This window comes from Carassius auratus, chromosome 21 (assembly GCF_003368295.1).
Source record: "Carassius auratus strain Wakin chromosome 21, ASM336829v1, whole genome shotgun sequence".
NCBI classification, from domain to species: Eukaryota; Metazoa; Chordata; class Actinopteri; order Cypriniformes; family Cyprinidae; genus Carassius; species Carassius auratus.
This window is the reverse complement of record NC_039263.1, coordinates 11,997,678-12,016,047: the sequence shown is the minus strand read 5'-3', so window position 1 is coordinate 12,016,047 and position 18,370 is coordinate 11,997,678. Positions and strand designations below refer to the sequence as shown.

Here is an 18,370-nt window from a genome sequence, read left to right as displayed (position 1 = left end):
ATGTGTCATGAGATAAAAGGAAAGAGTTCTGCAGTGATTTCACAACATCGGCACAAATCAGTGTGGTTCAGATCAGTGCCACACCCGTCAGCAAACACCTAAAAAATACTCTATTTCGGCCACAGAATAGGCCTGCTCAAAGACTAAATAAACCCTTAGAAATGGACAGATACTTATCAATTAAAACCATCTTTGGTTCTAAAGAAAGAAGGCAGTATACAAACACTCAGCTTTCATGAGCTACAGATGAACTAGCTCTACCTGTCTCCTTGAAAAACCAGTTTTGTCCAACAGCTTTATTTCCTTTAACCTAGCAGCAGTGGGAAAACCGACCAGATGATCCAGCTCCGCATCTACAATGCACAACCCTTCATTTAGGCTATTCAGCTACTAGACTCACAGTTCACATGGACTCGAGACTCTTCATTATGTCATCAGCCCAACCGGTTGGGGTTCTCTGATTCCTCCGAGGACAATCGGAGGGTGTTCTGAGCAACATTAGTCTCATCGTTTGTCACTGCTGATGTTTATGTCCCGGTTTGCGAGGGCTGGTCACAGACGTCAGAGCTGACACAAATTCAGGAGGGGCTCATTTTATTGGGACAATATGTAACGCATACCAAGCTAACTAAAAGCCATTGCTCCAGAAATTGACTGTGGTGTCATGCTAGTGTTGCTACAATCTTTTTTTTCACCATCTATAGCCGCATTTCCACCGCTGGAACTTTAACCAGGAACTAGGGACTTTGGCCTGGTATTAGGTGTGTTTCCACCGCAGGAAACAGGATCTAAATAAAGTTCCTGGTAAAAAAAAAATGGCCCGCAGAAAGTCCCAGTTCGCGACATAGTACTTTTTCAAAGGTCCAGTACTTTCGGGGACGGGACATGGGCACGGAGCATGCTGACTGGTTGAGTTACCGCAGCATTGTGATTTCACGTGAATGTAGTTGTTTAAAACTCAAATCTGCAGTTCATTTATAAAAATGGGTATCGCCAATTTCGGAGACGATCAGCTCCACGCGATCAGTGCTCATGTCACCACCGAGAGCAGTCTCGACTCGGCTAGTCCTGACATTTGCCGGCGAATCTGATGTCTCTTTGGTTAAACATAAAATACAATTAGTTTTGGGTAAATCTAACAGGTGATCTTTGGTCTTTATTCAATTTATCTATTTGTTAAAAAATGAAAATAAAGAGAGGCAACTGATATAATATTTTCATTGTAATGTAGCCTGTATATATACTCATTTCCCTGAACTATATTTCTGTAGCTATTAATATGTTTAAATGAAAACGAAAGGAGGCAGTGGTATTTGATGATATTATTTTGTCTCATTGTAAATATACAGTAAGGAAAATTGCAGTAGCCAAGGCAAGCTGACTGATGATTCACACTCCCGATTCGAACTCGCAATGTGCGAACTACCGAGGATGCAAGTCCGAAATTTGTGTACTTTTTTATTGAGAAATTCTTTTGTGTTCAACATAAGAAAGAAACGTGTACAGGTTTGGAACAAGATGAGTGTGAATAATAAATGACAAGTATACTGTTTAAAATAAACACACACACACACACAGACAGACATGATATATATATGTGTAAACAGAACCAAACAAGTCGGCCGGGAGGCAATTTTGCCACCGTATTATCAGAGAAGTGATACTGGTTGAAGAGCAGCTACACATGGTGCACACATCCTATTGAATTGCAGGAAGACAGTCAGGTCCACGTGAATGACCAATATCTGACAAGGATACGAAAACCACCCCGAAGATGCAACACACACCCCGGTAAAAGGATACCGATTGTGAGAATGTTGCTGAGCGACAGCGCTCTGTACACTAGAAGGTCACGGAGAAGCAGTGGCTCTGCGTGAGGGGCAACTGTCTGAGACGCTGGGGAAAACAGCAGGGTGGACTGGCACGAGGGGGAGGGGGAATAAAGGAGGGGTGTGAGCCAGCTTGTCATTTCTCAGTATTCTCAGTATCAGTATTTTTATCACACCGTGACTATTTCAAGAGGAGGGAGGTAGCAGCCAGTACACAAATAGACGGCAGTTGAATACCCCCCCCCCCCCAATCAGTGAAACACTATGACGCTTCAGAGAGACTGAGACTAGCGTGTCAAGCTCAAACTACAGGTGATCTGTTAGAACACATGAAAGGCAAATGAGAAAATATCTAAGGACTTGTGAGGCCAAAACAACTGAAGGAGGACAGAATTCAAAATCTGTTTGGTAGGGAATATTGGGATTAGGATTTTCTCCCATTACCTTGCAGATCCTCCAGTATCTGGTTACGCAAGTCTTCAAACACATTGTGCATAATGTTCAACTAAAATTTCAAAATAAAAACACACCTCCTTGACACTCCCCAAACCATGCCTGACTGGAAATGCCAGTCCAGATTGACAGGGCTGGGGATCTCAAATAATTGCCCGGAAACAACTCCAAGCATTGCTTAAGAGTAAATAAAATAAGTCTTTATCTGACCTAAAAAATATTTACATGGAGAGCAGCCTGAGATGATTAAAAAACATTACACTACATTCAGGCCAAACAGATTATGTTTGATCCCCTCCAACCACATGAAAAGTTCTTGAGGGAAAAACGCTGACCAACATTTTCAGACTGCAAATCACAAGTAAGACTGGGCATGGCTTGGCAAGAGACACATTTCAACAAACATTTCATCTCCGCTATAAACAAACCATACACTCAAACAGTCTCCAAACCAGACTCGTGCGATTTCAGCTGCAAGCTGCTTACTGCTGGTACAACTCTGCCAGGGAGTCACTGAAAGAGGATCAGTCTTATTGGTTAAAACTGACCTCAGAAACAAGCTCAGCTAGCCACCGCGATTAATTTTAGAGAGCGCTATTATGGTTCGTTCTATGGGTTCAGGACAAACAAATGATTTCAAGATCTAAGCTCAGATCAAGAACATTTGCATCTCAAGTGTAACCGGTTATGAAATAAATAGCATCAATTAAACCTCAATGAACACCTAAGCTTATGAAAAAAAATAATACAGACAACTGATGCACAATTACATAAACAGAGTGGTTTTATAAACTACTGACCCAACTCCATCCACAAATGTCTGACTAGTAGATACAAAACTCCAACCACCAACTATTATAAGTGTATCTAACTTTACACACATGCTGATTATTTATATCATCACAAAATGTAAACTATCAAGATTTTCTATTATGCTACTTTGAAACAATGTGTAAGCTACTGTAAGTAAAACTGACTTGACTTCAAAAGCAGAACAAGGCAACCATATCTTCCCAACCATTGAAATTTCTGCAAGAGTATAGAAAGTAAACAGGAGACATACTACATCTTTTAAGACACTAACTAAAGAAATCGCAGCGAAGCCAATGTGGCAAAGAAATGGAAGAAACTGTTGACATCTCAAAACAAGCATTCATGAAAACACAAGGCTCTTCTTTTTGTGCTAAAGAGGAAACCTATTAGTTAAGACTGGTGTGTTGTTTCCTGTTTGTACAACAACACGATTATAATACCGTTTTGCTGTGAAAAGGGTTTTGTGTTGACAGGTAAACCAGAGAATCATAAGCTGTATTTACTTGTAGCTAACTAAGCTATGATCTGACACGAGGAAACCAAAACCCCCAAAAAAACTTGTAGTAGATGGGTAATTCATATATATATATTGAAGATGGTTTAAGACTCACCTGGCCAGTGGAGTCAATCAGGGGTAACAGTGGTGTCCTGGTCGACATCTTCTGAGGTTGGATTTGACAGTTTTTTTTTCTGAAAATGAACGTGTTCACAGCTCTCACAGTTCAATCAAATGTGACATCGGCACAACACGATGAGAAGTGTCCAGAGTCCAGCTTGTAAAGAGCCCCTGAGCTCAGTGTGAGTCCCCTAACCAGTACAGATTAGCTTTTATAAAAGTCCCGTCATTAAGTCATAGTTTGTTTACTAGTCTCGGAAGGCACGTGAATTTTATTTCAAAAATTTCGACAACCCTATCGGCGGGTGTCAACATTGAATGTCGACTTCCTATGTGATTTTCTACAATTAACCTGGTGATTTTTCTGGGAAATTACAGCAATAAGGAAGAGACGGATTAAACTGAACCCGTCAGCTGAAGAAATACAACAAAATTGTTCCCAGCACAAATGTGCAAAATCGAGTCCGAGGACTTCCAAGTTTTATTAGGCCGGGTGGCAAAAGGGTCCCTAATTTAGCCGTAAATACCAATGCTCGGCTGTATATTGTTCTGCATCTGCAATGTCAAAAATTAAGTCTTTAAGGTTTTCTTCTTCTCAAGAAAGACACACGAAAGTTCCGCTTAGCACACACAAACAAAAAAAACTTTACAGCAAGTTATCGAGCTGCTCCTTCCAGTTAGCCAACTAAGCAGCGCTCAGATCCGCGTTTCTCCGAGTAAAGATCCGTCATACAAATGTCAACATGTCCGTTTCAAAACCTAATCAAACACCTGATGTAGTCTCGAGGTGATTAACTAAAGTTCCGAGCACAAAATCATCGCGGAGATGCCCGTGTAACTACTGGCTCTCTGCGTCTCACAAAATCACATCTAACCTGCTAACGCGCGTTAGCTGGCCGAGTGATTTCGAAAAAGTCGCAGATATTTTGACAGTATGATTGCAAGAAAAAGTCCTAACCGTAGCCCGGTTACTAATGGCTGTAAATAGGTCGGTTCCAGTCGGTGGTACGCGACAAATTACATCCGTGAGCCGTGAAAAGCTGTAGAGTCGAGCGGTCACAACTGGTACCGCAGCAGCGCCGGACGCCAGTCTTGTTTGCGTTCAAGAGAAATGTGAAACCAGTCTGTGGATCAACTTCCTCTGCCGCTCTCACTTAGAGTTTTAAAAATAAAAGTCTTTTCTTCCACCTCGTTTTAAAATTACCAAATTATGTATATTCGATATGTAATATATGTGTGTGTGTGTGTGTGTGTGTGTGTGTGTGTGTGTGTGTGTGTGTGTGTGTGTACTTAACTATATTTTGGGGATAAATTTGTGCCCTAAAGTGACCTAAACCTGACAAAATCTCCAAAAACCTCCCTTTGCAGACGTCCTCATTTGTAAAACTAGTATAAAAATAAAGTAAATAAAGTTTTTTTTTTTATTATTGTAAAAATGCAAATGAACAGAAATGTAAAACGAACAGAATAAGTGCGTCTTTACAGGGATGTAACAATAAAAAATAGAACACCTCTTTGGGATTACTGTCGAATTAAAGATCATTCTCTTTTTACAAATTCTTGTAAATTTCTTTTCAGGAAAAAAGTGAAATGATTGCTATCAAAAAATGTTTTAACTAAAACTGTAACTTTTCATTACCAAAAGGATAACACCTCAGAAAAGCAGTAGCAGGTGAACCTGTATTGTCAGGAGAAATTCCTAAAGGTTTGTCACCAGCTACTGGTAATGAAAAGTTACAGTTTTAGTTAAAAAACATTTTTGATGGCAATCATTTTACTTTTTCGCGGGGAGCCAAACAGTTGACGGTAGCCACTAATTTACATCATTCTTCAGAATATCTTCTTTGAAGTTCCATAGAAGAAAGAAAATCGTACAGGTTCGGAACAACATGAGTGTGTGTAAATGATGACAAAATCTTCCTTTTTGGATGGATTTGTATTTTCCCTTCAACAACAATGCACAATACTGTAAATGTAAATGTGGTCAAATATTGTTTATTGAAGCTCCAGACGAAGGCAATGAAATCCCACTTTCAAAGCACATATAAGTGCAAGGCAGATAAACAGTCTTTGAAAAGGTTACGCCATCATTTTGCAGTGGCTCAATTTTTTTTACTTAAGTTGACTGCAATATGATGTTTAGCAGTCTTGCCTGCATTATCGGCAGATTAAAGTTGTTCTAAAGTCTGATTGACATGAACTGAAAATTGTACATATACATTACATATTTTTGCCAAGTATTTATTTATTTTTTGTTCTTTTTTGTTGCTCATCTCTATGGCACTCTGATCACAGGGCTGTGAACGAAGGAATGAATACTCTGCTGCCATCTCTTGTCGTTTTTGTGAAATAAAATAAAATCGTGAGTAAAGAAACAAACAAAAAAAAGCTTTTTTTTTCTTTTTTTTTTTTTTTTACAGTTTCCCTTTTTTTTGTCCAGAACATAAAAAGAAGATACAGAAGAACACTAAGGTCCAAAATCGTTCAGTTTTGCGTGACCTCATTTAAAGAGTCAATGTGAATGTTAAACCAAATAATCTTTGTCATCCTGGGACTTCATATTTTTAAGGTTATTTGGGGGAAAAAAATCCCTGACAAACTAAATATCGTGTGAAAAATGTTGCATGTTTTGTATCAGCTGCGTTTTATGGGCAGCGTTTCGTCACATTTTGTTTGTCATTGGTCTAGAATGATGTCACCTGCATCGAAACCCCGCCCCTCTTCCCTCACATAGCGAGCTGTCTGTCTCATGCACAAGCACAGTACACAGAGCGCACGTTGCATTGCGCCGGCGTACACATTGTTATTGTGTTAATTGTGTACATCTGTGAGGACAAGCGCTCTGAACAGTATGAGGAAAAATGCCTGATTGTCATATACCGATGGATATCACTGGATTTGTAAAGTCTACCCTGCACATTAAGGCAGACCACAGTTAACTGCAACTATGTAAATGTCTCGCGCGCGCACTGGATCGGAATAGTCGCGCGGAGAAACATAAGGATCTCATTTATCACGAAACATGACGATACAGCGGACGTACAGCTTATAACGTAAGTAATTTTTATCTCCTCGGTTTATTTTTTTTAGGCCTTCATGATATGCAATCATGTATCTGTGTTTCCAGCAATAAATAGTAGCCTACTTAATGGCTACTTAATATTTTGTTTCAACAAAATGTCGCCCAATGTGAAAGTGCGAGTTTTACTGCAGCTATTATTCATATTAAAACATTAATGCTAATAAAATATTACCTAGCTCACGTTTTAGATCTGGTCTATAAGAAAAACCATCAGAAATCTACGCAAAACGTTCGAACTGTAATGCAAATGCATTTGAAATATAATAAGCATAATTTCTTTTAGCATTCAAACTGAAATGGTAGTGGAACTGAGCTCAAATGGCGAAGAGACACTGGACTAGGCTACGATGAAAGCGCATTTGAATTTGCGTGACAGCATCAGCGTGGCCTAACAAGTGACTGTCAATACAGTTGCAAATCTGTGAGGGACATTCTTCCCTTTCAGTGACTGTAGGCCTGGATAATATTGTGCTTTTACTATATATAGATATAGATAGATTTCTTTTGGTGAAACATCTATGAAAGCGTTTGCTCAGACGTCGCATTAGGCGCATTTTTGCTTGTGCAGTTGTACAAACGTCTGAAACAAAGGCTCCTAATTAGTTCTGTGATTCCGCTTTCCTGTGAGAGAAACTGGAAATTCAGAGGCAATGAACGTAATGACGTGTGACGATGCGCGAAATCATTCCAGTGGATTTCACCTTAACCTTCCCACACTTTTTATAATGGTTTAAAACAATGCAGTCATTTCATTAGGCAGAGAGTTGAGCAGCACCATGTGTCTGTCGCAGACTGTTGACTTGAATTTAAAACATTTAAACAAATTGTCTACGCCTGCCTATACATGATAGACAGATGCTTATTACACACGCTTATTACGTGAATATGAGAGGTAAATAAATCTTGAAATGCTTGTGTGGGCTATCCGGCCTTAACAAATAATGAAATATGTTAATGTTTTCACAAGTATAATTCTTATTAGGCATTGATTGTGGGAGCAATCATTCTAGTTGATCAATTCAAGTGACATTTAATTTGTTACAATAATTTTTGCACTGACACTTTCTTCACAGTATTTTGTAGGTTACTGATAAATGACCAGCAGATGAATATTTAAAATGACTTGATGGTTAGTGTCGTTTCTTCTTTAAGTATTGAAGACTATGTGCTTTAATTCACCGTAATATAGCTCTTAATGTTCAATATATAAAAAAAATTACTTCCTCAGTATTAGATCTGTGTTGCATCCCTGTCGCAGACAATTGTATAAAGTGTGGGGACAAAATCAGCCATGACCGTTATGAGCTTTCGTTCTTTCTTTAAATTTTTTCTGTCTTTCAGTGATGTATCAGATAGAGTGCATCTTTGTTTTCATGGTCCAGTTACCATTTTGCTGCAACATTACTGTATTTACACAACAGCACACTGTTCTTTTTGGTGATATAACTGAAACCTGATCATGTTTTTAGTTGTCTTTTGTGCTCAGCTGGTACCTGAGCTCATCGGTGCTGATGCTGTACATCTCTGACACAAGCACATGCTGATGCCCAAGCGTGTGCTGCTCTTTAAATGCTGTATGTGATTCATTGGAAAAAACCCATTACACACGTGGTTTCTGTGTGAAATACTGCTGATAAGGTGTTTAGTGTGTGAGTTACAGTGATTGGAGTGATGTTGACTTGCAATATGACAAATCTGGGTCAATGTAACCACCCACCCCCCTTCACTACCACAGGCTACAAAAGGCAAGACTGAAAAAAGCAAAGAGGATGAGGATACCATCACCAGGCTCTGTGCGTGATTGTATGCATGTGGAAATAAGAGCATGGTGTGCTGGCTCTGTCCTGGGGTCTGTGTGTGGGTGTGTGGGCGGATTGGGGGGGGGGGGATGTTGTGTTGGGATATATGTCTGAAATGCTGTTGTGCATGTCCCCCTCCTCCACGAGGTCAATGGATGATCCAGCCATGTCACATCCTGTAACTGTTCTATCTGAGCTGCTTAATATTCTCTTTTACACATACACACACACATTTTTTCATCCGTCTCTTGATTCTTTTTTGTTTTTACCATTCTGTACTTTATTCTTAAAGGAATATAAATGAAAATTCTGTCATTATTTACTCGTTCTCTTTTCACTCCAAACCCAAATGACTTACTTTCTTCTGTGGAGCACAAAGAGAAGCCTGTTTTCCATGATATTTTTATGCAGTGATGATGATGAGGGACTGAAGCTTTTAAAGGGTAATAAAGTATGCAGATGCATTATAAAAGTGGTCAATATAACTTGTACACATTCCAAGTCATTATCCAGTCTCCGTTTATTGTAATACCGCTGAAAGTACCAACACAAATGCTCTCCTTTTGTGTTCTGCTGAAGAAAGAATGGCGTACAGGTTTGGAGGATGAATAATAGCTAGATGTTCATTTATAACTGATCTATTCCTTTAGTTTAACCTTCTCTTGGTGTTTTCATTGACATTTCAAAATGAACGTTTTAAACTGTCATTATTTAGAATAATGAGCTGATCCTCTGTGCTCTGTGGAGGGGTGATTAGTGCAGCCATCAGATTATATCTTTATTATTAGAAGAATAATTTATGAAGAATTTAATGTTTGTATGTATAACAGATGTTCTCGAAATATACTCTGAAGATGCCCGTCTTAATAATCTATTGCAAAACAATGACTTTTTATAAACTGTCAAGAAGATTAGGATGACATATTGCAGGACAGTCGTGATAACCAAGAATACAGCATGCAGATTATCATCAAGTTATGACATCACTACAAAGCTGCATCCTAATTTAAATCATTCTTTAATAGATTGCTTGCATGCTTGTAAGGATTATTTTATGCTTTCGATAAATGGGAACCCCTGGAATTTGTTAAGAAGGGTACTGGGTCCAAAAGATTTTTCTGTTATTTTAGGATTTCTCCTACTGACAAGTCTGTGACATCTGTGACCCTTGTGCTGTTCATTATTGTTTCAAAGTGTTTAATATCTAATAAGGTTGTGAATGACTAACAGAAGACTGTCTTCTGTACTTAACTCATCACAATTGTTGATGTAATTCCTTGTGCTGTAACTAATATTAACTGTATGTGCAATACTGTTTTCTATGGCCATATTTCAAAATTACACAAGTACCATGATTTATGAACACTGATATTAATTTGTCTTTTTTCTTTTTGCATCCTAACCACACAGCTTCGCTCAGCCCCAGATGCCTCCGCTCCCTCTTGACGAGCGCATAGTGGTTATTCAGCGCCCCAAAAGTTTGGCCTTGCGCGTGGCCTCCCCACCAACCACTTCACAGTCTTCCTCACACCGCCCAGCCACTCACAACAAGCCCCCACCCCACTTACCACAACCCCAACCCCAACCCCCACCACCCCATTTCCATCCAGGTTCCAACTACCTGTCTCTGGAATGCAAGCACAGACAATCATCCCATGTTCAGAGAGATAAAGGAGAACCAGATGCTCCCTTTGAGGGCAGCAGCCACAATGCTAGCCATTGTCACAGCAATGGGATAGTAACTTTAGGTCCAAGACCTCACAAGCACACACATACCATTGACATTAGAGTGTCTTTGGACAAAGGTGTAAGAGGAGAATCCTACATAGACAAAAGCCGCAGCAGTAGTCTTACCCGAAGTGGAAGCATCAAAGGGAACAGAACTAAACGGGTGTCACTGCACTTGGATCCAGGGCGAAGTGAAAGGAAATGCAAAGGAAAGTCTTCTGAATTAGTGGAGAAGCATCACCAGAACCATAATCAGAGTCAAAACCGGACTCAGCACAGTAGCCATCATCCGAACCAACTCACAGTCTCACCTGGAGGGATCTTGGAATTTGTACCAGCGCAGAGACAGCAGTCAAAATCCAAGCCAACAAGAGAGAGAGACCTGTCATTAAAGTCTTGCTCTGCAACTGCCAGCCACCCATTGCACAGTGATAGGGACGTATCATCTGTAGGAAACAAGGAAAACTCCAAACTGGGACCCGGCCACCAACTGCCCCACACCCACAGCGTATCCCATCACCACAGTTCAGCCCCATTACCCCATGCTGCCATCCTAAGCCCACACTATCCTGCTGTACCACCCTCGCTCCCTCCCCGAGGCCCTTCCTCCTTCCAGCACATCAGTCAACCCCGTCCCTCACGCCCTAGAGAACATCGGCCCCAAATTCTTCACGCTTTGCCCCTCTCCCCTACTTCCTCCCAAGGAGGCTTCCCCAGTCCTGACCACACATGTACGATTGACTTTTCCCACCCTTGTGGCTGTTGGAGGTTAGTTCGTTGTAGAAGAGGTAGAGGTCACTCGGCTGGCTGCCACGGTCATAGTACAAGCCCATCCTCTTCGTTTTCCCACACCCAAGGAGCAAGTGCTGCCAACGGAGGTGACGGAACCATGGGATTGAAGACTTTAGGAGGGTGTCTGTCCACTGCTTCCACTACCAACACCTCCTCTTCCAACAGCACTGTCTCGGACTGTCGCACAGGGCTGCTCAGACCTTTGGGTTGTGCATCCTGTTCTGGAGAAGCTGGAGCTTTTGAGAGCCCTTCTGCTTTCCGTAAGAAGCTGGTTGGGGGTTGTTTACCCTGTACTCCCCTTTCCTCATCTGCACCTCTTCGAGCACTCCAGAGTTGCGTTAGTGGGTGCAATCCCAAAGCAAGCCAAACTGGAAGCTCCACGTGCAGTTACTGCAGTAGTGACCCCATTGTAGTGACCTTTAACCCGCACAGAGGGAATCCTCCCAATATGGGGCGTAATATGGGTGCACATACCGTGGGAGGATACCAGCCTGATGATGACGATTACAGTGTACGCACAATCTGGCCGGAGGAGCTAGCAAAAAAGATGACTCGCTCTAAAACCCAACCTATCCATCACAACGCAAGTATTGGAATGGGCTCAGGGAGGACCTGCATGGGCCACAACCAAAAAAGTGGCAATCCTGTAATCCTGGACTGTCGTAACCTTATGGAGTTCACACGTTCCCAGCTGACAGATCAGGCAGGGCGACGGAGGCTCCAGCAAGGCAAGATGGCAGTTTTGGACTTTATCGGATCAGGGAATAGTGGAGACCAGGGTAGAGATTCCCTCAAGCGGCTTTGGAACAAAGGAGCAGATGCTTGCATGGGGGATGGCAACGGGTTCGATGACGAAGTGCTTCCACAATCCCCATCCCTCCACTCTCCATCTCCAGATTCCCCTCCATCGTTCTCACCCCCACCCTCTGCTCCTAGCACACTTATTAAGCCCAAACCCAAACAGCGAGAGAGGGAGGGTGGACACACCTTACCCTCGGCCCAGTCGCTCCACTTGGTCCTCAACTCACTCAACAGAGAACAAGATGAGGAAAATGGACGAGGTAAAGATGCTAATGTGCAAGTACACAGCAGGTTGAGTGACATTTTTATAATGTCTTGTTTTTGATTGACAATTCAGAAATATGAACATAATCTCGCCACATTGTCAGTCCCACTTGAATGTACTAATCTTAATTTCATTTTCTCATCTTCCATTAGGCTGTATGTCTTTCTGCACTGATAGTATTCAAATTCAAATTATAGTTCAGTTAATCTGTGGGGTGTATAATCCTCATTATCCTAACTTCAGAAGATTGCCATATTTACATTACCCATGATGCACTAGTAATGTAACTCAAATTCAAGTTTTTCTCCTTAAACACTTTCTACCTTTTTAAATTCTTTTTCTTAAAACTCAGACTGCTGTATCCTCTGCTTTATTTCTCACTGAAACTCGTTGAGTTTTGTTAGAGAACTAAAGGATAAAAGCCATTCTGTGTGGGGGTGGGAGTGATGGGACTTCAAACAGGAAAGATAAGGAGGAAGGATTAAAATTAGTTATAATTATTTGATTTTCTTACATAAAGCCTTGATGACATCATACTCTGACAGCATTTGAACCCATATCATTTTTAATTCACTAAAAAGTGTTCTATACCAGCATACCTCTCTTAGATGGTCACATAGATTGAAGTATTTAAACAAAAGAAAACAAAAGTAATCTCTTTTTTTCTTTTCTTTTTGTTTGCCAGTGCATCTTTCCCTCCCTCTTTCCTCATCCCTCCCAGCTTCACTATCTGAGGAGAGTGTCATGACCCCAGATGTGGAGAATGCTGTGATCAGCCCCATCCTCCCTTTCCTTTTTCTTGGCAATGAGAGAGATGCACAGGATTTGGATCTACTGCTTCGTCTCAACATTGGTTTTGTGGTCAATGTCACAACCCATCTTCCCCTCTACCACCTGGACACAGGCTTGGTGCGTTACAAAAGGCTACCTGCCACTGACAACAGCAAGCAGAACCTGCGACAGTATTTTGAAGAGGTTTTTGAGTTTATCGGTAAGAGAAACTGTCAATGCTTTTGTAGTTTAAAATTTACACACCCCATGTCATTCCCTAACAAGTGCAGTGTCAAAAATGTGGTTGGGACATATAAAAGAGTTTGTCCCTTTTCTTTTTTAACCAGCTAATTGTGGTAAACCACTGACATGCTAGTCAGTTGCAGGTGGAATTCTCATTCAAGAGAGCATCTGATTGGACAACAATTTGCGTAGTGCAGGATGAGTCATCATAATTTTTGGTTTGTTTTTCTAGAAATTATTTTTTTAGCTTTACAGCTACTAGACATTGACCAAAAGTCAAAAATGTCTAGTTTAGATTTTTATGGGATATTTAAAATCATCTTCTTGCCATGGTATTTCTGATACTTTCCATTTAAATTGCACATCAGAACTGCATGTGACCAATTTTTGATGTGTGCCACACCCTTTTTTGTTTCAGAGGAAGCTCACCAGTGTGGACGGGGCGTTCTTGTGCACTGCCAAGCAGGTGTGTCCCGCTCAGCTACTATAGTCATTGCTTACCTGATGAAGCACACCCTCATGACCATGACTGATGCCTATAAGTATGTGCGCAGCCGGCGACCAATAGTCTCCCCCAACCTCAACTTCATGGGCCAGCTGCTAGAGTTTGAGAGAGACCTCAACTCTGGGGTTACACCTCGCATCCTCACCCCAAAACTGAGTGGCCTGGAAACACAAGTTTAAAAGGGCGGTACAAGAAAGAAGATTGTGAGAAAACGAGAGGGGAAAGGGAGATAAATAGAAGAGGGAATTGATGGACAGAAATGGATGGATAAAAAAACAAGGGTAAGAATAAAGCCGTTTAACGAGAACAAACAGTTGAGGATTTGAAGAGAGGTGACAGAAATAACTAGAAGATGAAAGCAGTCCAAAAGAAATAGATGAAATGGTATATTTTAATTGAAGTATCTCCACGCTTTCTGTTCCATATAAATAGCACTTATTTGACAGTTGGCAAATGAATGTTTGTGCTACCCACCCTGATTCTCTGTTAATTATGTGCCAAGTTTTAATTCAAAGAATGAGTCAGTTCACTTAAATTATTACCATATTACTATTATCAAACTTGGTTAAATACAAACGCTGTATAAAAGTATTTGGGGGGGAAACAAATGCAATCAAAGAACACTCTGGCTGTCAAGCACAGAAAAAGATCCGATGTGTTGAGACTCTCAGAACTGTGACATGCATCACATTCGAGACCCAAGAGCTGTAGCAAACTTCAAACTCCCTTTCCACTGTGCACAGAACTTTTCTAGACAGATTATTTTTGATTTGGGAGTTCATTTGAAGGCACTTTTTGGGTTACTTTGCGTTAGCTGCCAACTATTTATAAATTTGTCCACTGACATGAAGATTCATTTTGCCTTTGAAATTTTTTCGATACTGCTATTTTTGTTACTTGATTTTACATCTTGGATTCTTTATCTTAGTGTCTTTGTGTGGGAGGTGTGCAATAGTGTTGATGCGGACGTGGGACTGATTTAAGCTATTTTCACTTGGACAGTGTTTCTCTAATGGACTTTTTTTCTTTTGCATGGGACATGAACCAGCCATTCTGATGGCAGATCTAATCCAAAAATCATATATTTATTTTTTATTTCTTGCTTATGATATTTAACAAATGGCAATTTGTATAAAGCAATGTGTAATGAAAAAAAAAGTGTTAGAAGGAAAAGTGGATAATAGAATATAAAATAGTTTTTTTTATTCGACTCACTATTTATTTTACTTTGGGCAGGCAGCAATGACTTAAAATTACTCCAATTAATTTTTTTTTATTTTTGTGCTTTCTGTATGTGTTATTATTATTATTATTTTTTTTTGAGCTGCAGATGCTGATAAGATATTGAGGAGAAACATCTTGTGGAATTGACCTTTACATTTTTAATAAGGAATATGTACACTGCTTATTTCTGTGCGAAATTACTGTGACTGGAGCAGGTCAACATTAATCTCACTCTTTAATATGAGCTAATTTTGCAATTCAAAATTTCACACAAAGGTGATAAGTAGATATTTATAGTTTATGCAAAATCAGCAGGAAAGTTCCAAGGTCATGCAGGTGTAGCTAAAACATGAAGTGTTTCCGTCATTTGCTTTTCTGTCATATTCAGTTCATTGCATAAGAAAAATGAACACCCTTTCAGCTTTAAAGCCTGCCCTATTTTTAAACAGCCTGCCTAATTTGACCATGATCAGATTTTAGTGCTTTCAGGACTGTAGGCAAACAATCTGGTTTTGTATTATATACCATAAAGGAAACTAGATCCACGTCCTCCATTTAAATTCTTCCTTCTTTTTCTTTTTTTTTCCTCTATGCCCTCTAAGAGACTATGCATTATTATGGGAATACATTCTGTGAAAAAGACTTGGTTCACTCAGTTCACTGTGAAACATTCTTCTTCCTGCATATTGTCAAGTTTTCAGCCTTGGTCCTTGAAGCCGCCTCTCATCAGTCTTGACAAGCGAGGAGTTTGTCTGCTGTCTCTGAGCTCTTTTCTGCCTCACTGAGCCACTGGGCCTTCACACACCACTGCTGTGTCTCCATTAATGTGCTCTGCCCAACAGTGTGTGACAAAGTATACTATTTTGCATTTCAAAAACCCCCTGCAGTAAAGACATGTTAAGGTGTTTTCTTATAGGTACAAGACCTCAGAAATGCCCCCATGTTTTAACATCTGTCTGATTGATCTTAGTCCAGACCAGTTCAGTGCCATTGCTGTGTTATTTTAGGGTCAGCAGCTGCTTGTATTTATCATACAGTGACACATTGACTGTTTCTTTCTGTCTCTCACTGCTGACAGTGTTTTTGTCTGTCTCTGTAGCTTGATTATGCCCTGAGGAAACGATTAGGTAAGCAACTCCTAATAAACGGGTCTCAGTGAGGTGACAGAGTGCCGAGAAATCAGACAAATCTTAATCTAAAAAAAAGCAGGATTGGGCAAAATTGGGAATTCAAGAATCGGCCTCCTTTCAGTTCATGGGTTTGAATTTGATTTGAATTGACCACATGCCACAGCGTATTGAACTGAAATGACATGATGAGGAATTCAAAGAAATTCAACACACACTTGCATGCCCTCATGACTAGAATCCATGAAACATCCCACACAATACTGTACACAGTACAGCTCAATACTAATTCCTTCAATTTAAATTAGAATAACAATTCTCTTTTTTGCTACCTCAATTCAAATTCAGGAATTGAATTGGAATTTAAAAGGCATTGTCAGTTCTGTTATCAATGCCACAAAACCCTGCTAAACATGGATGCTGCTGATTAGCATTTAGCCTAACAAATATGTATTTTTAAAACTTGAATTAAGATCCCGTTGGCATCTGATACAAAGTACAATTTTCTTCCAGAATTTCTTTAAATCCATCATTTACCATTTCATTAAAACTGCCAGTTGCCACCACGTCTGCATGAGAAAATGTGTAAAGTGTGTTTTACAAGAAAATAAATGCCTGGGATGCCTTTTGGTACAATAACCGTCTTCCGAGTCAATGTAGCACCTATCAATGGAAAGAAATGGAAGCACTTGGTAGTTTTTCAATTGTTTGGAATCTTTTTTTTTTTTTTTTTTTTTATATATATATATATCTGTCTGCTGCACAAAAGTGTGTGGATCTGAGAAGTCAGTCTTTGTGTTTTCTGTGTGCTAGGCATGTTGAGACAGTAATGTGGGTTAGGGTTAGGTGTAAACTTTCAGACCATTTTATCAATAATCCCAACCTCAGCAGCTCAAGCTTCTCTGTAAACTCACATCGGTCAATGCCATGAGCCACTGTTGTATGCCTTCTTTACCCTGGATTTGCTCTTCCAGACATTGGGGAAAATTGACCTCTTTGTACATTCAATCATACCTCTCACTGTAGAAAAAAATATATATGGCGTAGGCCTACCAAAAACACCTGGTAACACTGAATGAATAGCGCTGGACATCGCAGAGTATCTCATTGTATGAAAGCCGAATTTGTTTATAAAATGTGTGCAAAGCATCGAAACTGGATACTATATATGACCAGTATTTCCTGTGTTGAATAATCTTATATATACAGTATATGGTTTGCACATAGAAATGAACTAAATGTAAAGTTTTGTGTAGAATTTGTTTGTAAATTTGTGAATTGATTCTTTCTGTGACTTCATTCATGTATGTTAATGCTTGTTCTTTTTTTTTTATTATTATTGTTATTATTATCAAATTTTTGTGCCAAATACTGAAATGAAGGTTGGCATTTTAATATTGACAAAAAAGAAGTGCCCTCTAGGACCGAACATGTTTGAACTGCTCAGTTATCAGTGTTTTACCTTGTTCCCCAGGCGAACAATTGTTGTTGTCATACTCTGTTACTGTAACTTTACACTTTACCTGCCGATTTTCTTACCCACTAACCTAAAAATTGCTTGTTGAAATGCTATATTTCCATATGTTGATTTGTTTTCTATGATCATTTGTTTTCAGTGATTCTTTGCGTAGAGATTTATAGCGATCCCTCAAGGGTTGTACTTTGAATGCATGTTCTACTCCAAACTGACCTTCCAGTCTTCTCTCCCCTTCCTACTGACTCAGCTGTTCTCCCCGTGAGAATTCAGTGCCCACGCTGCTTCAGAGAGAAGACGGACACGGCAGCCTGTGTTGGCTTGACCATATACTTGTGCGTACTTTGGTTTATCACTGACAAATGATGGGGCTTCATCCTTTTTCCTGTTTGAAACTTTACTGTGAGAGACTGTGATACTGTTGTGAAGCAAAAAATGATTAAAAGTGTTAGGCTGATCCTTGCCGGTAATGACTATGAGAATAAAGTACCTCTTAAAAAAAATAAATAAATAAATAAAAAAGATTGGCTTGTAATAGTTGTTCATCAGTATGATGTTCTCGCAAAGCTAAGGTGATTTGTTGAAATAAATTTTTTTGTACAAATTGACAATGGTGTTTTATTTCATATGGCCTGTGACACAAAATAGTTATTGGTAGCCTATCTAGAACAGTATAGCCCACCCAGACCAAGACCAGTTCATTCAGAACCAGGAATGCTGGTTCGGAAATTATTGGTTGTTACAGTATAGTCAATGAGCTGTCAGATTACCATTGACAAATCAGCAGGGCAGCCCAAAAGTTACATAATGTCAGCTGCTGTTTTGCGACTGCGCTGTGATTTAGCTCC

General features: G+C 39.9%; 2 protein-coding genes across 16 annotated transcripts in view; one reads left to right on the top strand and one right to left on the bottom strand.

The window, feature by feature from the left end:
- The window catches only part of mark2a (MAP/microtubule affinity-regulating kinase 2a), a 30,174-nt gene extending 25,325 nt beyond the window's left edge, over positions 1-4,849 (bottom strand). For 8 of the 14 annotated variants that reach the window (XM_026195990.1, XM_026195997.1, XM_026195993.1 and 5 more), the window contains exon 1: positions 3,707-4,846. In XM_026195990.1, coding sequence (XP_026051775.1) covers positions 3,707-3,754 — 48 coding nt within the window. In that variant the 5' untranslated portion in view covers positions 3,755-4,846. Of the gene's footprint in view, positions 1-3,706 lie in introns of all 14 variants that reach the window. The other 6 variants (XM_026195988.1, XM_026195996.1, XM_026195991.1 and 3 more) reach the window with 2 other exon arrangements.
- A 1,608-nt stretch (positions 4,850-6,457) lies between these two features.
- Positions 6,458-17,081, top strand: LOC113038506 (uncharacterized). Of its 2 annotated transcripts, XM_026195985.1 has the most exons (5): positions 6,458-6,764; positions 8,529-8,586; positions 10,003-12,173; positions 12,864-13,169; positions 13,611-17,081. In XM_026195985.1, the coding sequence occupies exons 3-5, from the start codon at positions 10,019-10,021 to the stop codon at positions 13,874-13,876; spliced, it is 2,727 nt and encodes a 908-aa protein (XP_026051770.1). In that variant the 5' UTR covers positions 6,458-6,764; positions 8,529-8,586; positions 10,003-10,018; the 3' UTR covers positions 13,877-17,081. The 2 variants fall into 2 exon arrangements, with proteins under 2 accessions (XP_026051770.1, XP_026051769.1); XM_026195984.1 differs by lacking the exon at positions 8,529-8,586.
- Positions 17,082-18,370: the final 1,289 nt, after the last annotated feature.

What these genes read in the sequence shown, in the direction of transcription:
- LOC113038506 (XM_026195984.1), top strand. Translation starts at nt 10,019, where the DNA reads ATGCCTCCGCTCCCTCTTGACGAGCGCATAGTGGTTATTCAGCGCCCC. An exon ending in AGATGAGGAAAATGGACGAG is followed by an intron (nt 12,174 to 12,863) that starts GTAAAGATGCTA and finishes TTTGTTTGCCAG; the next exon opens with TGCATCTTTCCCTCCCTCTT. An exon ending in AGAGGTTTTTGAGTTTATCG is followed by an intron (nt 13,170 to 13,610) that starts GTAAGAGAAACT and finishes TTTTTGTTTCAG; the next exon opens with AGGAAGCTCACCAGTGTGGA.